The sequence below is a fragment of the Serinus canaria genome, chromosome Z (genome assembly GCF_022539315.1).
Source record: "Serinus canaria isolate serCan28SL12 chromosome Z, serCan2020, whole genome shotgun sequence".
In the NCBI taxonomy this organism is placed as follows: domain Eukaryota; kingdom Metazoa; phylum Chordata; class Aves; order Passeriformes; family Fringillidae; genus Serinus; species Serinus canaria.
In genome coordinates, this window is record NC_066343.1 from 37,919,107 (window position 1) to 37,935,391 (window position 16,285).

At 37.8% G+C, this 16,285-nt stretch overlaps 1 protein-coding gene across 9 annotated transcripts in view; it reads right to left on the minus strand.

The window, feature by feature from the left end:
* Positions 1-15,726, minus strand: part of AOPEP (aminopeptidase O (putative)) — a 579,142-nt gene extending 563,416 nt beyond the window's left edge. For 6 of the 9 annotated variants that reach the window (XM_050986949.1, XM_030237059.2, XM_018922983.3 and 3 more), the window contains exons 1-2: positions 15,252-15,471; positions 6,898-7,851 (exon numbers count right to left, since the gene is read on the minus strand). In XM_050986949.1, coding sequence (XP_050842906.1) covers positions 6,898-7,703 — 806 coding nt within the window. In that variant the 5' untranslated portion in view covers positions 7,704-7,851; positions 15,252-15,471. Of the gene's footprint in view, positions 1-6,897; positions 7,852-15,251; positions 15,576-15,645 lie in introns of those variants that run through there. The other 3 variants (XR_007780448.1, XM_030237056.2, XM_030237061.2) reach the window with 3 other exon arrangements.
* Between the last annotated feature and the right edge of the window lie 559 nt (positions 15,727-16,285).

Sequence of the window (16,285 nt, forward strand, 5' to 3'; positions counted from 1 at the left end):
TCAGCTCTGCAGGTTCCAAACCTGTATGACATGAACAAAGTACAATCTAAGTAATTTAAAACAAGAAAAGCAAGATTACTACAATAATTTTAAACTAGAAAATACTAACTCCAGTTTTTCCTGTTTTTACATGAGCCTTCCAGCCTCATACAATAGCTTCCAGTTGAGCCCATAAGGTCAAAGAAGGCTTCTGAGCATCTTCTGACGATGCCAATGCATGCATACCTCCCTGCTACCATTCCAGTAGTGCTTTCACTATCATGAATCCAGTCTCCTGGATTAGCAACCTTAAGGCTCATGCAAAATCAGCAGTAGATCTAGTTTTGAGCCTTCCTTAGTCCAAGCCTCAAAAAATCCTGGCATTTTTACATTTAAAGGTAATGAATCCTAGCTCACCTGTCTTTGGGAATTTCAGCCACAGGGCATATAATAAGAAGAATTAATTTCTATTCTGCTAGCTTCAGCCTCCTTCTTGCTTCTTACATAGCAATCTTCCTTGTAGTACTGCTCCTTTTGGAGTTACTCTAAACCTTTCCCCAGCTGAACCTGTCAGTCTACTACCCCTTTCCAATTTCAGCTGCAATATTTGATGACAGTAAATTTCTTATTAACCATTTAGCTACAGCTGGGAAGGTAACAAGGCCTTTCATTAGCTCCTTCTAACGTGCTATTGCTGGTGGATAGACTTAATGATTCTTGGTTTACTTATTTTGTCCCATTTTACAGTATTATCTAAATTCCTATAGCATGCATAACAACACTACTTATTTTAAGGAAAAAAAAAAGCTAATTTTTCAATTATAAATTATATAAATATAAATTATATAAATTCACTGTCAATAGGTTTCTTCAGTAAAAGAAAGTTCTGAAATTATCACTTCACTACACTGAACTTTTTAAAACCTATGATATTTAAAGCTAAATATTATGGGAGCAAAATACATTATTTTGTGAACCTTTGAAGCTAAAAATATTCTGATCAGTATCTTTCATTACTTGAGTTGAAAAGTTATTAAAACACTTCAGAAAGGAGGAGATAAATTGTTAGAGCAAAATTGATTTTGCAATGGCTAAGATCTTAGCCTTTTATTTACTCTCCCCCCAAACTGCTTTTCCTTTCAAATTATTCCTTTTCTAAAGCCAACTTCAAACTATACAGAGAGAAAGAACTTGGAAATTCTGACAGTCACAGATTAAATATATTCCAAAGATAATTTTGTCCTCTTGTCATTGCTATCTCTGCTATTGGATCCAGAGCTGTCTTGGCACATTTAAATTACTGTTAATTTAAATTAACTAATGCAGGCCAGTTGATCTTCCAGCAAAACAGAGATGAAAGCTGCAGTTTAAGTAGGCCTTGTGTTAAAGCACACAAGCAGGAAAAGAAAATGGTCTAACTTCCCCCATCATGAACCAGAGTGAATAGAGTAGGACCTAGACATTGAATGAAGTTCAGGTAACTGCAGTGGAGAGAAAGCCAAGTGGTTATTTCTTAAACAGTAAAACACAATGTGCAGCCAAAATGTAATGGACAACTAACCTGCATAGATTTTTAATTTACTTAGTTAGAATTTAATTCCTAAAACTGAATCTGTAACCTATTCGATAAACATAGAATAATTGGCTTTTCTCCTGTAAAAACAAAGAGTGAATGGCAGTGAGTTCACAGGAAAAAAGAAGAACCTGTTTTTTCACCTTCCAGGAAGAACTGCTTCCCCTAGCAATGTTAGTCAAGAGCTACTGGGATTATTATTTACCCTAAAACACACATGTGCTGGGAAGGCATGGAAAGAAAAAAGGAAAGGTGGGATTACTGACTACTGCTACAAACATTTTCCTAATGATTTGCCATGCACTGTGAAGGCTGTTTTGCCAGGTGCCATCAGTACAATCCACTCTTAGGAGCAGTACAGGGGATCCTCATATTCTATACAGGGACAGAGAAAACTGGCTAGCAGAACAGTGCTAAACTAAATGTTATAACGCTGTGTCAAATATAAGATAAACATTTCAGATGCTACCAAGAACATTTATGTCACCTGCTCTCAGAGAGCACCTTTACCTGCAGACCATAAGGTATTTTACAGATAATGTCAACACCACTTTGCAGATGGGGAAAATGAAATTCAGTGAACTCAGATATGCTTAGTGCTAGCACTCAAGCTGCTCCTAGAGGCTTAGTTCTAAGCCTCCTAGTCTAGTAGCTCATTTTAATTCTAAAATATACACACACAGGAAGGTCACAAGTCTCTACCATAAAAGCCCAAGTAGAAAGTGAGTTAGATAAGTGGAGAAAGACTGGTCACATACATAATCTGTTCTTCAGAAGTAGGACTTCTTTCCATTCCTCACCCATTTTAGTACAATTTTTGACCAGGTATATTTATTAACTTCATTATTTTCCTAAATATACCCAATTATGTCAGTCTGCTAAAAAATAATGATGAAATTGACAGGTTCTAAATTTTAAAGGAAACTATTGGAATAACAATTATGTAAGCCTTTAATTAGGTGTTTGTTATACTTCTTTTACAGTGGTAATTTCTTTTTATAGCATTGGTAATTGTGCAATGTTACTTTAGGACATCCACTGCAGCTGACAACTGTCTTTGTTTGGGGTCAGGCAGCACTATTCCAGCACTTAAGAGGACCAGAAATATAATTCTTATACTGGTATCAATCAGTTTCTTCATTTGATCCAGAAAAAAAAAACCAGCTAATCTAAGCACATGATAGAATAGCAAAGACAAATAATTAGGTTTAGACAGCTTTTGTCAATTGATAGCAGTATTTACCCTTTTTTAATAATTTATCTCCACCCCTCCTAGCAAGAAACTTCACAGTTCCTTTCCTCTTTCTACTACCTATCCCTTCCACCCCAGTCTTTAACTTTTAATGATCCTGTAATACTCAAATCATCTACTTATGTAATATTTATGCCAACCATAATCTTTGCCATGATAGGCTTCAAGAGTTAAGGAAATTTCATGCAGCAAAAGAAAGGTAAGTGGAAAACTCAGAATATTTATTTAGTTATTTGTCACACTGGAAGAACAAGCATCCCCAAAACATTCACAAAACACAGGAGTGACATCTCTGGCCACTCCTCTGGACAGCTTTATGACAAGTAAACAAAAAATATAAATAAACAAAAAAATAGGCAAACTCTGAGTACAAAATGAATGGATTTGTTATGCCTGGAAATGTAGAAGGCAAGAAACAAATATTTGTAAAAACCTTTAAATTATCTCCTCTGAATCAGTTGTCCTGACAAAAAGGAAGACCATGAGAAAAATGGATAAATTTTCCCAAGTGAACAGCCATCCAGACTACTCGAGAAATCAGTACTAGTTGTGGTTATGTTTGGTTTTGCCCCAAGAGGAGACTAGAGACTGTCTGTTGTTCAGTAATCTCTCTGATGAAAATTTGATTCGTGCAATTGTAACTCATCAGTAGTCCACATATCTTTACAACTCAACAAAATCAGTTCAAACCACCTCTTGGCAGACCTCCCTCTCCCATGTAGGCCTATGCACTGTACTAATGAATTAAAATGATCTTCAGGCTAATAATAAATGCTCGGTTGATAATCTGTTCTCGGAACAGGAATCTGCAGGCCTTGAGATGCCTACCATCAAACACCTGAAACATATTCCAAGGCTCACCCATGTCAACCTGCTTTGCCTAACATCTGAGGCTTTATCAAGGGAAAAGCCCACCTCAGAAACTCTACCCCTTTCCTGTATTTGAAAAATCACATTCCCTATTTTTGCAAAGGTTGTCTCTAAGGATGTGAGGGGGCACCCCTTCCAAGGGTGATCTACAAGGCCAATCCCTGTAAAAGCACTGCTGTTTGCAGCTCTTCTTTACTCTAAATCACACTGTTGAAGCAGCAGGACTTTCTGGCATCTAAATCACAAGAACTTTTTTACTCTGCCTTACCAATTTACATATCTGCAAGGTTCCAGTGACTGTGATCAGATTCCACCAGAGCAGGTATTCTTGTTTACATTTTGCTGTTGAAAAAACCACCAGTCAATAATACCCATGTTTCTCATGCAAACCTATGTCTTCCTTTTAGTTAGAGCAACTAATTCAGAGGATAGAATTTATATTTTTTACAAATATTAGTTTGTTGCCTTCCACATTTCAGGAATATCAAATCCATTTATTTCGTACTCAGGGTTTGCCACTTTTTTTGTTTGGTTTTGGTTTTTTGATTTTTGTTTGTTTGTGCTTTTTGGGGTTTTTTGTGGTTTTTTTTTTTTTGTTTGTTTGTTTTACTTTTCCATTCTATTAATATCATTTGTCAATCTTTAGAATTCATTGCATAGCACATGAATGATCCAACGAACTTTAAAGTACTCCAATAATTTGTCAAATATTTATATTCCCATGTTCCCATTGTTGGGAACAAAATTAAACAAAATAACAGTAGAGATTCCTCACAGCTGAGGAGAGCCTCTTAAGGTTTGGTCTGTGACCTATGAGGGTTCTGGACTATCTTATTCTACCAAATCTTGCCTATGAAGAAACCAAATTCTTTATTCCCTTCCTGTATTTCCAGCTTCCAAGAGCACAAAACAATGCTAAACTCACACCACTGAAAAACCAAACATCTCTTTTCATAAAACATTTCATAATTTGTAGTAAATAACTCCTCCTTCCAAACTAACCTCAGTAGTATTTTCCAAACATATCTTATTCCCTTCTACTCTCTTCCCTGCTCTACTTATTTCAATTAGATTAGCTCCCTAATATGCCTTATGACCCAGCTGTATACACACCTGTGTAATCATAACAGTGATGCAAGGAACTAGCATCCAAGTTTAGAGAGGTCAAAAGTGTCCCTTTCATCAAGTGTTTTTTGGTAGGTATCCTGATCATTCCTTTCCTCTTTCCATTAGCACAAGTCAGCTCTGTCATTGCCTTTTCTGTTTGGTCCCAAAAGCTTGGACAGGGAAATTCTGAAATTCTACATGTTCAGTTCCTCTACCGAAAACAGAAGTGTGTTCTGCTGTGATAACATGTCTGTACACATATATCTGATCTTGCCTAAACTCATCCCACAAGCTTTGTTTCCACTGGTGTTATTTGTGTATTATAATACATCATTCTTTAAAACAAATAAAATTGAGCTCTTGATAAAATTGTGCATAGGCTAAATTTCAAAACATTGTACTAGTGTTAAATTACAGGAAACACTGAAGTGGTTACACAATGTGTGTACTTTGTAATTTACTTTTCTTCAGAGCTGGAACCACCATATAGACTCCTTTAGCAAACAGTGTGACATCTGAAAAAAAAAAAGCACCAGATTATTCCAAATTTGGAACAATTTGAAGAATTCTCCTATGGCAATATGAGATTTACCACTATGTTTATGGGCTCATCACATATAGAATTTGATTTTAAAAGGATACCAAGAAAGATTCTAATGACTATGCTATGAAAACTTATTTTCTGACAGGCATTAGTTTTTGGAATACCCTACACAGGCCCGATAATAAATCAGTTTGTACTATTTTATACCATCAAACTGCTGGATCCATGTCAAGCCTGCTTTTTCTGCTCCACTGCTGATCCATAAAATTCCATCCATTAGTGTACAACTGCCATGAAATGTCACTAAATTAAAAACAATGCTCTGCAGTGAAAGGGTTATAAAGAGTCAAAACTGTCCATGATTTAGATGACTAAAAGAAACATTCAAATGCTCAAACCACAGAGAGGAGGAGTCCTATACCAGCGGAGTGTTGCTAACATTAGTTAGTCGGGCAGGTGGACACAGACATGTGATCGTGGGCAATTGCTCTACCTTCACATGCAGTCAAAATTCAGAATTTTCAGATATAAGGGTACTATGTCAAGTTAAATTTCCTAAACTCATACCAAAAATAATTCCTCAGGGAGTGAGGAAAGGAAGGGAAAGAAATAATGAACACTACTGAGACATTTCTGGACTTGATGGTGCTTACTGAATTAGTAGCAGAATTCCCTAACCAGCACAAATACAATCAAAAGGTCTCATTTTCCTCACCAACACAGATGCTAGTGAAAAGACTTAATTTATATGAATATAACTGAATAAAAGATATAATTTATCTTTTGACTGAAAAAGAAAAGCAAGTATTCAATTAGGCCACATTTGTTCCTTATCTTCCAACTTTGTTCCTGCTTTTTAGACATCAGAAAGAAATAACAGCCATTAAAATCCAGCTTTCCACATTCCAATAAAACAATTACAGTTGTAGAAGTCAAGAGTAGATTGTAGTTTCCCTTCTATAAAAGGCTTATATTGAAGATTTCAGTACAATACCATGTCCTTTTCACTAACACTAGATATAATCCCAATACTTCTTTCAGTTTGCAGTTCATTTGCTATCATCAATGTTCTTAACATTATAGATGAAGATTCTGAAAGCTGATTAGGAGAGACTAAACAGAAGAAGACTGTATTTCTAAGCTGATTACAATATTGATAAAGAACTAATTGTGAAGTAATTCCATTAAATCTTATGTATAATGAACTTTATGCTGTGTAAGCCAGGAAGGGAAAAGAGCACAAAGTAACCTAACATTCATGTCTTATCTTTCCCTAAATGATAATTCCCCATTTCCTGCACACACTTATTGAAATACACACGTTATTTACTCCCACTCAGAAAGAGCAAACAATCACTAAAACAGGCCTGTGATCTTCAAGTCCATTAGGGTTTCATGAGCAGAGATTGTCTGTTCTTCTACAGGACAGCAAAAGGATTCAAACCAAGGATGAAATGAAAACTGTGGAACAGTTTTCATTATGTTCACAGTTGCTCAGCAATTATATGATTCTCCATTCTCGCACCCATTTAAATTTATTGCATACAAAGCTTTCAGCAAACAGTTACATACCTGCCACTCTGGTCTGTAGTCCATGCAACAGATCTTCCCTCTGGCTTGGTTTTGTACCATATTCTTATTGCATGAGGAAAGTCCACTGGAGTCTGAATTCCTGATTTCCTTATCTCCAAGCTCCAGGTGCCAGTACTAAACAGAAGCTCCCCACAGCCAGGTGCCTGGCTACAGTGAGTAAAATAGTGTAGCTGTTCCTTCCAGCGATCTGCAGGTAAAGTCACAAGTTCATGTACAATCCGATTCCTGAGATTTTCCAGCTCCTTTGAAACACCAGTTAGCTTGGCAGACCTTGTAAATTTTTTAATGCCTGACACAGCAGCAACATCTACCTCTTCAACCTTTAGCACAGATAAATCACAGCAATCCAATACCAGCAGAAAATCCTTGTTTCCATGATCCTCTATGTCACAGCAGTCCTTTGAACTAGAAATCCCAGAAGCCTGTTCATTGTTGCTATGGTTACTATCTTCATCAGAAGTAGCTTCCTCTTCTTTACCACTGACAGCAAAATCATTACATTCCGTTTTAGAAGAACAGGTACTAACATTTATCATAGGAATGTGGCAGGGTTCAGATGCTCTCATTTTACAGATTTCATCAAACTGTGGCTGGCAGCATTCTTTGCCAGCACTGCTGGTTTTCCTGTACTGGCTCCCAGTCTCAAAGAACAAAACTATGCTGCCTTCAATAACTTTACTTTTAAAATCCACATCCAAGTCCAATACATAGTGCTTTACAAGCATGTAGCTAGTGTTTGCCATTAAAGGCAAATCATCCTTCATGGGGTCTAGCTGTGTCTCCATGTTCACCTATTGGGCAAGAGTTTTACAAAGCCTTGAACAATTCTGACATATGATGACTCCAGAAGGAGAATATTCAGTCTCCCAGTGCTAAAAATAATATGGAATAAGATTACAATATTGAAATTGTAGTTTATCCACTTCTTGCACTCTAAAAAGAAAAAAAGATAAAGAAAATCATCTCACAACCATTTCTGAAATGCACTGATTCTAACTCTATTTAAAGTCCAGCTGCCTTTATTACAATGGTACTGCTAAAGGGTGATTGTATCTCCATACAATGGTATCAGGCTAGAATGGCAGCTGCTTGCTTCAGGATTTGCTGTCAAGGACCACTGGCTGTATTTTTCAGATAAGAACTTAAATTCAGATAAGAACTCAAATACTTTCATTTGAGTTGTTCTTTCAGAGAAGAACTCAAATGAAAGTATTTCTAGACTTTTTATAAACTTTTATAAACCAATAGAAACAACCAAAAGTATCAAAAGATAGTGATATATTTCTGCTGTGATTTTAAATAACAAGAGTAAGTCTAAATCACCTCATAGGTCTTAAATGTTTAGAGTAATAAATTCCTATATACAATGCTTGTCCACAGATTAATATACTTTCCACATTACAACCACTCTCATATCAGCTCTTACACAAAAATAAGCCAATTTACAAGGAGTGCATTCCAAGTATTCCTTTGAGATTGCTCATGAAGGTTTTTAAAATCTTAAATACTTGAGGTATCTAATTACATTTTTGTAGCTGGAAACTCACAATAATGACTCAGAATAGTTCCTTACAGAAAACAAAAAGTCTTTTCACTGGAAAATAAGTAAATACCTATAAAGGCACAAAAATACTAAAATGCACCAACATTCGTTGCAACAATTGGCAGAAGTTCATCACAAAGTTGAACTGACATGCATTCTCTGTTTTGCTATGACCATTTGCCAAAGTCAAGCACATTTAGCCCACTTAAGTCCTTTCTGTTTGCTTTCTAGATAAGGAATAGATATCAGAGGATGAAATACAGACAGTTCTCCCCCTGCCATTTCAGTGACACTCACCATGATGGGCAGCCAAAGTGCCTTAAGAGAACAGATACTCCATTGTGACATGCACAACCCATTTCACAGTTTTACACCTCATCACAGACTTTACCATCCAAAGCCAATTTTTATATAGTTCTCAAAGTCAGCACAGAGGGGAACTCAGACTACCCAAAGACTTGCTGTATCTTTTCGTAGGAATCCAGGGCATGCTATCAAGTTACTATCATTATGTGAAAGGCTCAGGGCAAGAAACTGTCCACATAGTTCCCTCAGGTAGTTTAACACAAAGCACAAGAACATAGCATGTATCTCCCTGTCTCAGTGCCTTTCTAGCTCTTTCAGGGCTCTTTTTGATGGCAAGCTGAGAAAAACCTTTCTTTGAATTTTTAACAATCTTTCAGTACTTCTGCAAACATGCCCAGGCAACAAGCTCACATCAGAAGGTTCTTCCACTGAAATAGCTCAGTAAATTCAGGCAACATGAGCAATGTACCTATGATGTCTATGTGTAATGCTGTGGACTGAACCTGATGTTACCTGGATTTTTTTCTTACTACCAAAACCTCATGACTACTAGCAGGTCAAGTAATTATTGGTGATAGAGTAAAGAAATAAAGTGACTTGGTGGGGGAAACCCCAACACTTAACTAATATTCAAACTGTTTTGCACAAACACATTTTTAATTTGTAAATATTTAGAATATAATACTGACACCTTTTATAAAATATGAGTACTATTCTATGCACAAAATTGTAGGGAGAAGAGGCCAGACTTGGGAAAAGGCAATTAGAGAAAATTACCTGCTACACCCCAGGTCCTGACTGGGTGTGTAGAGCAGATGTAGGCAGCCTCTCCCTAGAGGGGCATGGAGAAAAGACAAGCAAAAAACTCTAAGCTGTCTTGCAAATACAATTATCCTCCATGCATTGCAAGGCATTACACTGAGCTAATTTTCTAAAACTGCAAAAATTGATTGGTTTTCTGTAGAGCTGCTTTTTTTTTGTTACTGAACTGAAACACTAAATGAAAAGGGAATGAGAAAATTAAGAATCAGAACAGAAATCGACAATTTCAAGTATAAGAATACCAAAATATACGCCCAGGAAACAGCGTTCTCGGTGATCGTCATGAAATGCATTGCTAATTTTATGACATTCAAATGCATTGATAAATGGTTGCATCCCACAAAAGTTGGCTTATCAAATATTGGACCTCAACCACCTTGGGAAATTACCAGTTTTATTCCAGAAGAAAATACAGGAATGAACTGTTTCCTTGGATGCTGAAATAGACAGCGGGCACTTAAATAGACAGCCTTTTATTATCAAGGAAAAAGTAAAAGATCAGGGCACTGAATGACCACGCACACAACCTCTGTAGCAATGAAAAAAATAACACAGGAATCACATTAAAGCAAACCTGAAATAAAGCCAAGCAAAAAACAAATGGTAAAGGAAGGATGCACTTCAGCAAAAGAGGAGGATAAAAATTACAGCAGAATGTAGTATCAGAGTTAAAAGGTAATGAACTTTTTCACAAAAATTTTTAAAGGACCATTCTCAGAACACATAACAGAACAGAACAAACTTATTTATATGTATATAATTTGTTACATTTATTTTAAGTCTAGGTATCTGTACATTTGCTTTCAATCGGTAATGCTAGTTCAATGATGTTGTAAAACAACATACTGATCCTTTGTTTGAAATTTAGCATCTACACATAGACTGTCCCTCATTGGTCCAACATGACTAAACCACTGAGATGATATACAGAGAATGTATGTGTGCATTCACAGAAGAAAGAAGTTGTAATGACAGATACTAGGGACTGGTGAGAAGGAAAAAGGTAGCTGTGCAACTATCAAACATAAACCCCATTCTCTTCTTTGCATAGACTGTGATGTCTTTTCATAAATATGTGATAATTTGGGGGGGTTTAACTAAACAGGATGTAAATAATGATTTCATTTACCATTTGATTCCAACTGCATTTGAATAAATATAACTTCATGGTGTCTTTTCTTCAATCACATCTTCCCAAAAATTGTAAATAAATCATAGTATTATTATCCCTCCAACACAATTACTACTGCTGGAACTAAAATACAGCCTATCAAAATCCTAGGCAAAATCAACAGGAGCTGCAATGCTATACAAATTTGCAAGTCAAGCCTAGGTAAACAAATAAGGATTCTTTCCTACAAAGGAAGAATTATTTCCGACATTTTTGTGACAAATTAAGTATAGACTAAGATGGAGTATAAAAAACTTAATTCCCAAACTGTGTACAATCACATAACTAACTCAGTCTAGCATTTGCCATTTATTCTGTATTTCTTTTCATTTTCCTTAATAGGTTAAGAGGACAAATTCTAATCATGGTGTTGATATAATACAGGAAACACATTACCTCACCTTCTGAAGCAAACCCCTTGCTGTACACCTTGAAAGTTCTCTGTGCATATTCGAGCTTTGTGCATGCAAACAGTACATCATTTACTACTGCGGCATAAATATGCTGTTCTGAGAAATATTCTTTGAATTTGATAAGTTGTTCACTACCTTACACATATATCAAGGTACTGGCATCACAGAAAAGATACATTTTTTGACATCTTTTTTTGAAATACATCTCTTATTCAACATTGTCTTCTGTAATATTTTTTTACTATAATACGCCCCTAATACAAGTATCTGGTTTTCACTTCTGTGCAATTAATGCATTTCACCTTTAGAAAAGGAGGTTCACTAGCTGAACTCCAGGCATGGAAAAAAAATTAAGCAGAAATTGTAAAGCTGCTACAAAGTCCTCATGATCATTTCCTAAACCGTGTTTCATGTTATACTTCTTTTACACAAAGGGATGTAAAAAATTACTAGTGTATTTTAAAGATAGACCTTAAATTCAATGGATCTTTCTTATTAAATGTACTTTATAAACACATTTTGTAAGTAACAAAATAAATAAAATTACATGGAAAGCTGATTATTTGGTTTTATGTTTTAATATTTTAGAAGACAGATGTTCACAAAAGAACAAACAGTAACAGCAGATGGTGGCCAACATTAATAGAGTCAATCTTGATCAGCAGCACATAATAGAATTGCATAAAAGACATGAAGAATGGGAAACAGGAGAGATATGATCCTTTGGGGAATTATATTTGTATAACATTGTTTTCCACTCAATACAAAAAGCATCAGCCTGAATTAGAAACACAGGTCTCTGAAAGCAAATATGAGAAAAAAAGTTTCCAGGCAACATAAAACACAGCTGCAAAGTAGACAAGATTAAGCTTTGTACAAATGTCTACAGGTGGGAAAAAAAAAGTTTCTTTTTGATAGGCAATATACTGTAACTCATAGCCTCAGGTTTAACAGTTAAAAGCAAAAAGGAAATAAAGAGATGGGAAGGACTTCGAAATATAGTTTTGTCCAGTGAAAGTTGAGGGAAAAAACCCCCAGGGACAGCTGAACTACACAGAATACCCATTTCAAATGATGAACCAGAAGGGGGAGGAGAACTGTTATACAAAGGAGTCTAGTTAAACTTGTAAACAGCACGTTAAAAACTAGAGTGATCAATTATGATAACTGATATTGATATTTCATTAATCCAAGAAGCTGTTATTTCAAATGCTAATAGTTAACTACTCCAGTCTAACTCCACTCTAACAGTAACAATCCAGATAAGAAAATTAGAAAAGCCTCTGAACTTGCTGAAATGTCCATCAGAGGCACTACTAGGTGGAAGCAAGTGAAAGGCTTACAGACTTTAAAAAAAACCCAAACAAACCCACCTTGAAAAACAGATGATGCGTGGTCATTAGAGATAACTTAAAATATATAGTCAGGAGCTAGAAACACACTATCAAGAATGTTCTGAATTATCTACTCCCTTTGCAAGCACACACTTCATTTTCACTGCACTACTGCTACAGCAGACAGTGAAGAACTGTCTTACATGTGACACTGTCATGCCTCGCACGACTGAAAGGCAGGCACAAAACACAGCTGCCTAAGATAGTCCTGCATCTTGTCATGAAGGCATACACCAAACATGAAGCATACACAAAATACATCTTGTTTCAGAGCACAACAGCAGCTGTCGTTTTTCATGCATTTCCAAAATCTTAGAAAGCAAAAAATAATGAAAAGAGGGCCGTACAACAGAAGATCAAGTCTCCAAGCAATCCAAGCAGTTACAGCTCTGTAGTTGATATCTATCAAGCCCTGGAAAACCCCCAACATGGAGCTGTTGCAAATATTTGAACACATAAAATGGTTAATGCCTTACAAACCCTACAACTGTTTTTCATTGTGCAAAATCAGAGTCACACAAAGTAACACACAAATGCTGACACAAGTAGCAGGCATGAATCCCTAAGACAGTGCCCATTTCTGTCTCAACTTTTGTTTTTCACACCTCACACAAACTCATTCACTGAAATAACAGTCCATTTAAGTAACTCCATAGAAATTTACACAAATTTAGTTTTCTAGCAAACTAAGGATGGTCAGAAGAACCCTACCAATTTATGCTAAGATGCCTGTTTGAAGATCTTGCCAGAATCATCTGCTTAGATCAACAGTCAGCAGAGACAGCTAATTCCACGCACAGCCACTCAAGCACACAGCCTGGCAGGTGCACCTGAGCTGGAAATGTAAGCTAATATCCTGATCCACAAACAAGGATCTCTAAAGCACAGAGCACTTGATTGTGTTACTTACTCACGGTATTCTTCAAAAGGTGTAGAAGAATTTCAGTGACACAGACTCTCCCTACATGCCACTGGCCAATATTCAGACACATTTAAACACCACCTTTTAATACAAGGAAAATAAAGCCACGTTTGGTCTCTCTTCACCTTCAGCCAAGCATGATTTTCTTCACCTGTACAAAAAAGCTAATTCAAATACTTTCAACAAGCAGATGTTACAATTAAGGCTATAATGCTCTCTACTTAACATTTAAAGAAACTTTTAAATGAAAAAAAAAAGTGTATTTTGGATAAACATTCTCTTTGATAATTAGAAAAGGTTTATAACTAATGCTGCTTAAACTGCTTTCAAGGGAGCTCCTTCCAAATCCAGGTTTATACATTTTCCACGCAATATAAGACACTAAGATCTTACTAAGAACTCAGTTTTGACCACCAGCATCAGCAAGAATTTTATTCTTTAGATACCAAGGAATACATTATTTCGGTAATTACGAACTTTTTTTTTCCCCTACACACACACATAAGACAAATACCTAGGAGATCTTAAGCCTTTTAAGGCAAGAATGGGTTCTACAGATGGAAGTAAGGCTTAAACAAACTAACAGAAACATTTGCTCATGTTAAAGTACTATAAAACAATGCACAGAAGAGAGCTTACAGACCTCACTCTGCATCATAAGAAAAACAGCGCATTTTGTAATGAGGCTTTGATGTGAAAATTAATTCAATCATTGATGTCCCTTGATAAAACAATTGGTACCTTTCCAGAAAGCTCCTTTAAAGCCTGAAAACTGTAGGAATAATGAGTATAATGGAAGACATTCTTTACCAACTACAGCAGCAAGTTGGCAGTAAGGGAAATTGATTTCTATGAGCTGAAATGACAAGCCAAGAGAGAAAACTCCATCTTCCAGCTCAAATAAGAGAAATAACAAAAGAAAAGAAGTCCCCTCCGACCTCCAAAATACTAATTCCCAAAGAAAAACACCCAAGACTGAAAAAGAAGCCTAACTTACAACTGGCAAAGGAGCTAGGATGAGTAACCTGATATTATCCTTAACCCATCTTTCCTCCATTGAAAATTATTTGTATTACAGTAATGACCAAATACTTAAAAAGAGACCAAATATGTGTTTTACAATTTTCTGCCCCAAAATTTCATTACTTTATCAAAAAACCCTCAAAAAAACAAAAAAAAAACCCCAATAACCAAAATTAAAAAACAAAACAACCCCACAAAAACATAACTAACCCCATGACCAACACTTGTGTAAGGACAGAATTTTCCAGTTTTATTTTACAAAATGATTTCAAGGTGGACATGGGCCTGGGTAATTTGCATGAAGAGGGACTAGAAAATCTTCAGTGGTCCCTTCAAAGTGAGGGATTCTATAGAGATGCTGAACAGCATTAAAGAGGAACTACCCTGGATTTTATTTCAACTCAAAATGCACAAGGAAAGGTTGTGTGTAACTGACTTTCAGGACACGGAGCATGCATGTCTGACGATATTCATATATAGGAATCACCCAAATAAAATCTGCGCGGAAACAGAACGACTGTCTTCAACTTAATGCAGCTGTTGTTAATGAATAATACCTACAATGTCAAAGACCTAAATCTTTAAGGCTGGAATCAGAAAAAGTCTTTCCAATGTTGTCACTGGCAATCTGTCTCAGCCATTTAACTAGATCTCTGCAATATAGACTTAACATACAACTACGCTGAGATCCTCAGATGAATTACACGCCACCATTTATTAAGAGAGGAGTTTCACCTACATGTTTCCACTGTAAAGAGGACAATGAGTGGAACAGATTTGAGACGGTCGAACACATCCACGTTTAAAATTCTTTCAGGACATCAGCAGCCCACAAGAAGGCATCGACCCAAGCTGCGTGAAAAAGGACAGCAGGGCTCGTCAGCCGCACGCTCCCTACTGCTTTGCATTCCGCCTCCTCCACAGCTCCCTACCCTCTGGGCGCAGCCATTTAGTTTGTAAGGAAAAGCAGGGACGGAGAGTTTTGTCACTTCCAGCAGCGCCTCCCTCGCACGAGGCGTGGCGGAGCGGCGGGCAGCGCTGCGGGACAGCGATGCCGGCCCGTCCAGCCGAGGCGGCGGGTCCCGGCCGGAAGCACGGAGACGGGGGGCGACGGACAAGGAAGGAACACTTACAGCGGCGGCCACTGCCCCGCCTGCGCGCCGGCTCCCGGGGCCTGTGCGGGGACACGCGGGGACACACAGGGACACGCCGTCCCCTGCCCGGCCCCGCCAGCCGCCCGAGCTGCTGCCGCCGTCGCTGCCACCACCCACCCGCGCCCGGCGCCGCGCCGGCTTCACCTCCCCGCCCCTACGGCGCGGCCGCGGCGCCCGCGGATGAGCTCATCGGGCCGCGCCCGCCCCGCCACCGCCTCGGCCTTCGGCGGCGCAGCTGCGGGCAGCCGAGTGAAACGCGTCTGCTGTCAGCAGAGCTGGCCTCGCCTCCTCAGCTAGAGGCTGATATGGTGGGTGACAAGTTGCCCATCAGCCGGCAGTGCCCTTGTGGCCAGGAGGGCCAAGGGTATCCTGGGCATCGGAAAGAGTGTTGAAGGTTGAGGGAGGTGGTGCTGTCTACTCGGCCCTCGTGAGGCCGTATCTGGAGTGCTGTGTCCAGTTCTGGGCCTCACAGTAAAAGAGAGACAAGGAGCAACAGGAAGAGGTCATAAACAGTCGCAACAGTGGCCATAAGCATAAAAAAAAATCGCTTCACAATAAGGAAGAATTTCTTTTCAATTGAAGGTTGCAGAACACTGGAACAGACTGTGCAGGAGATTAA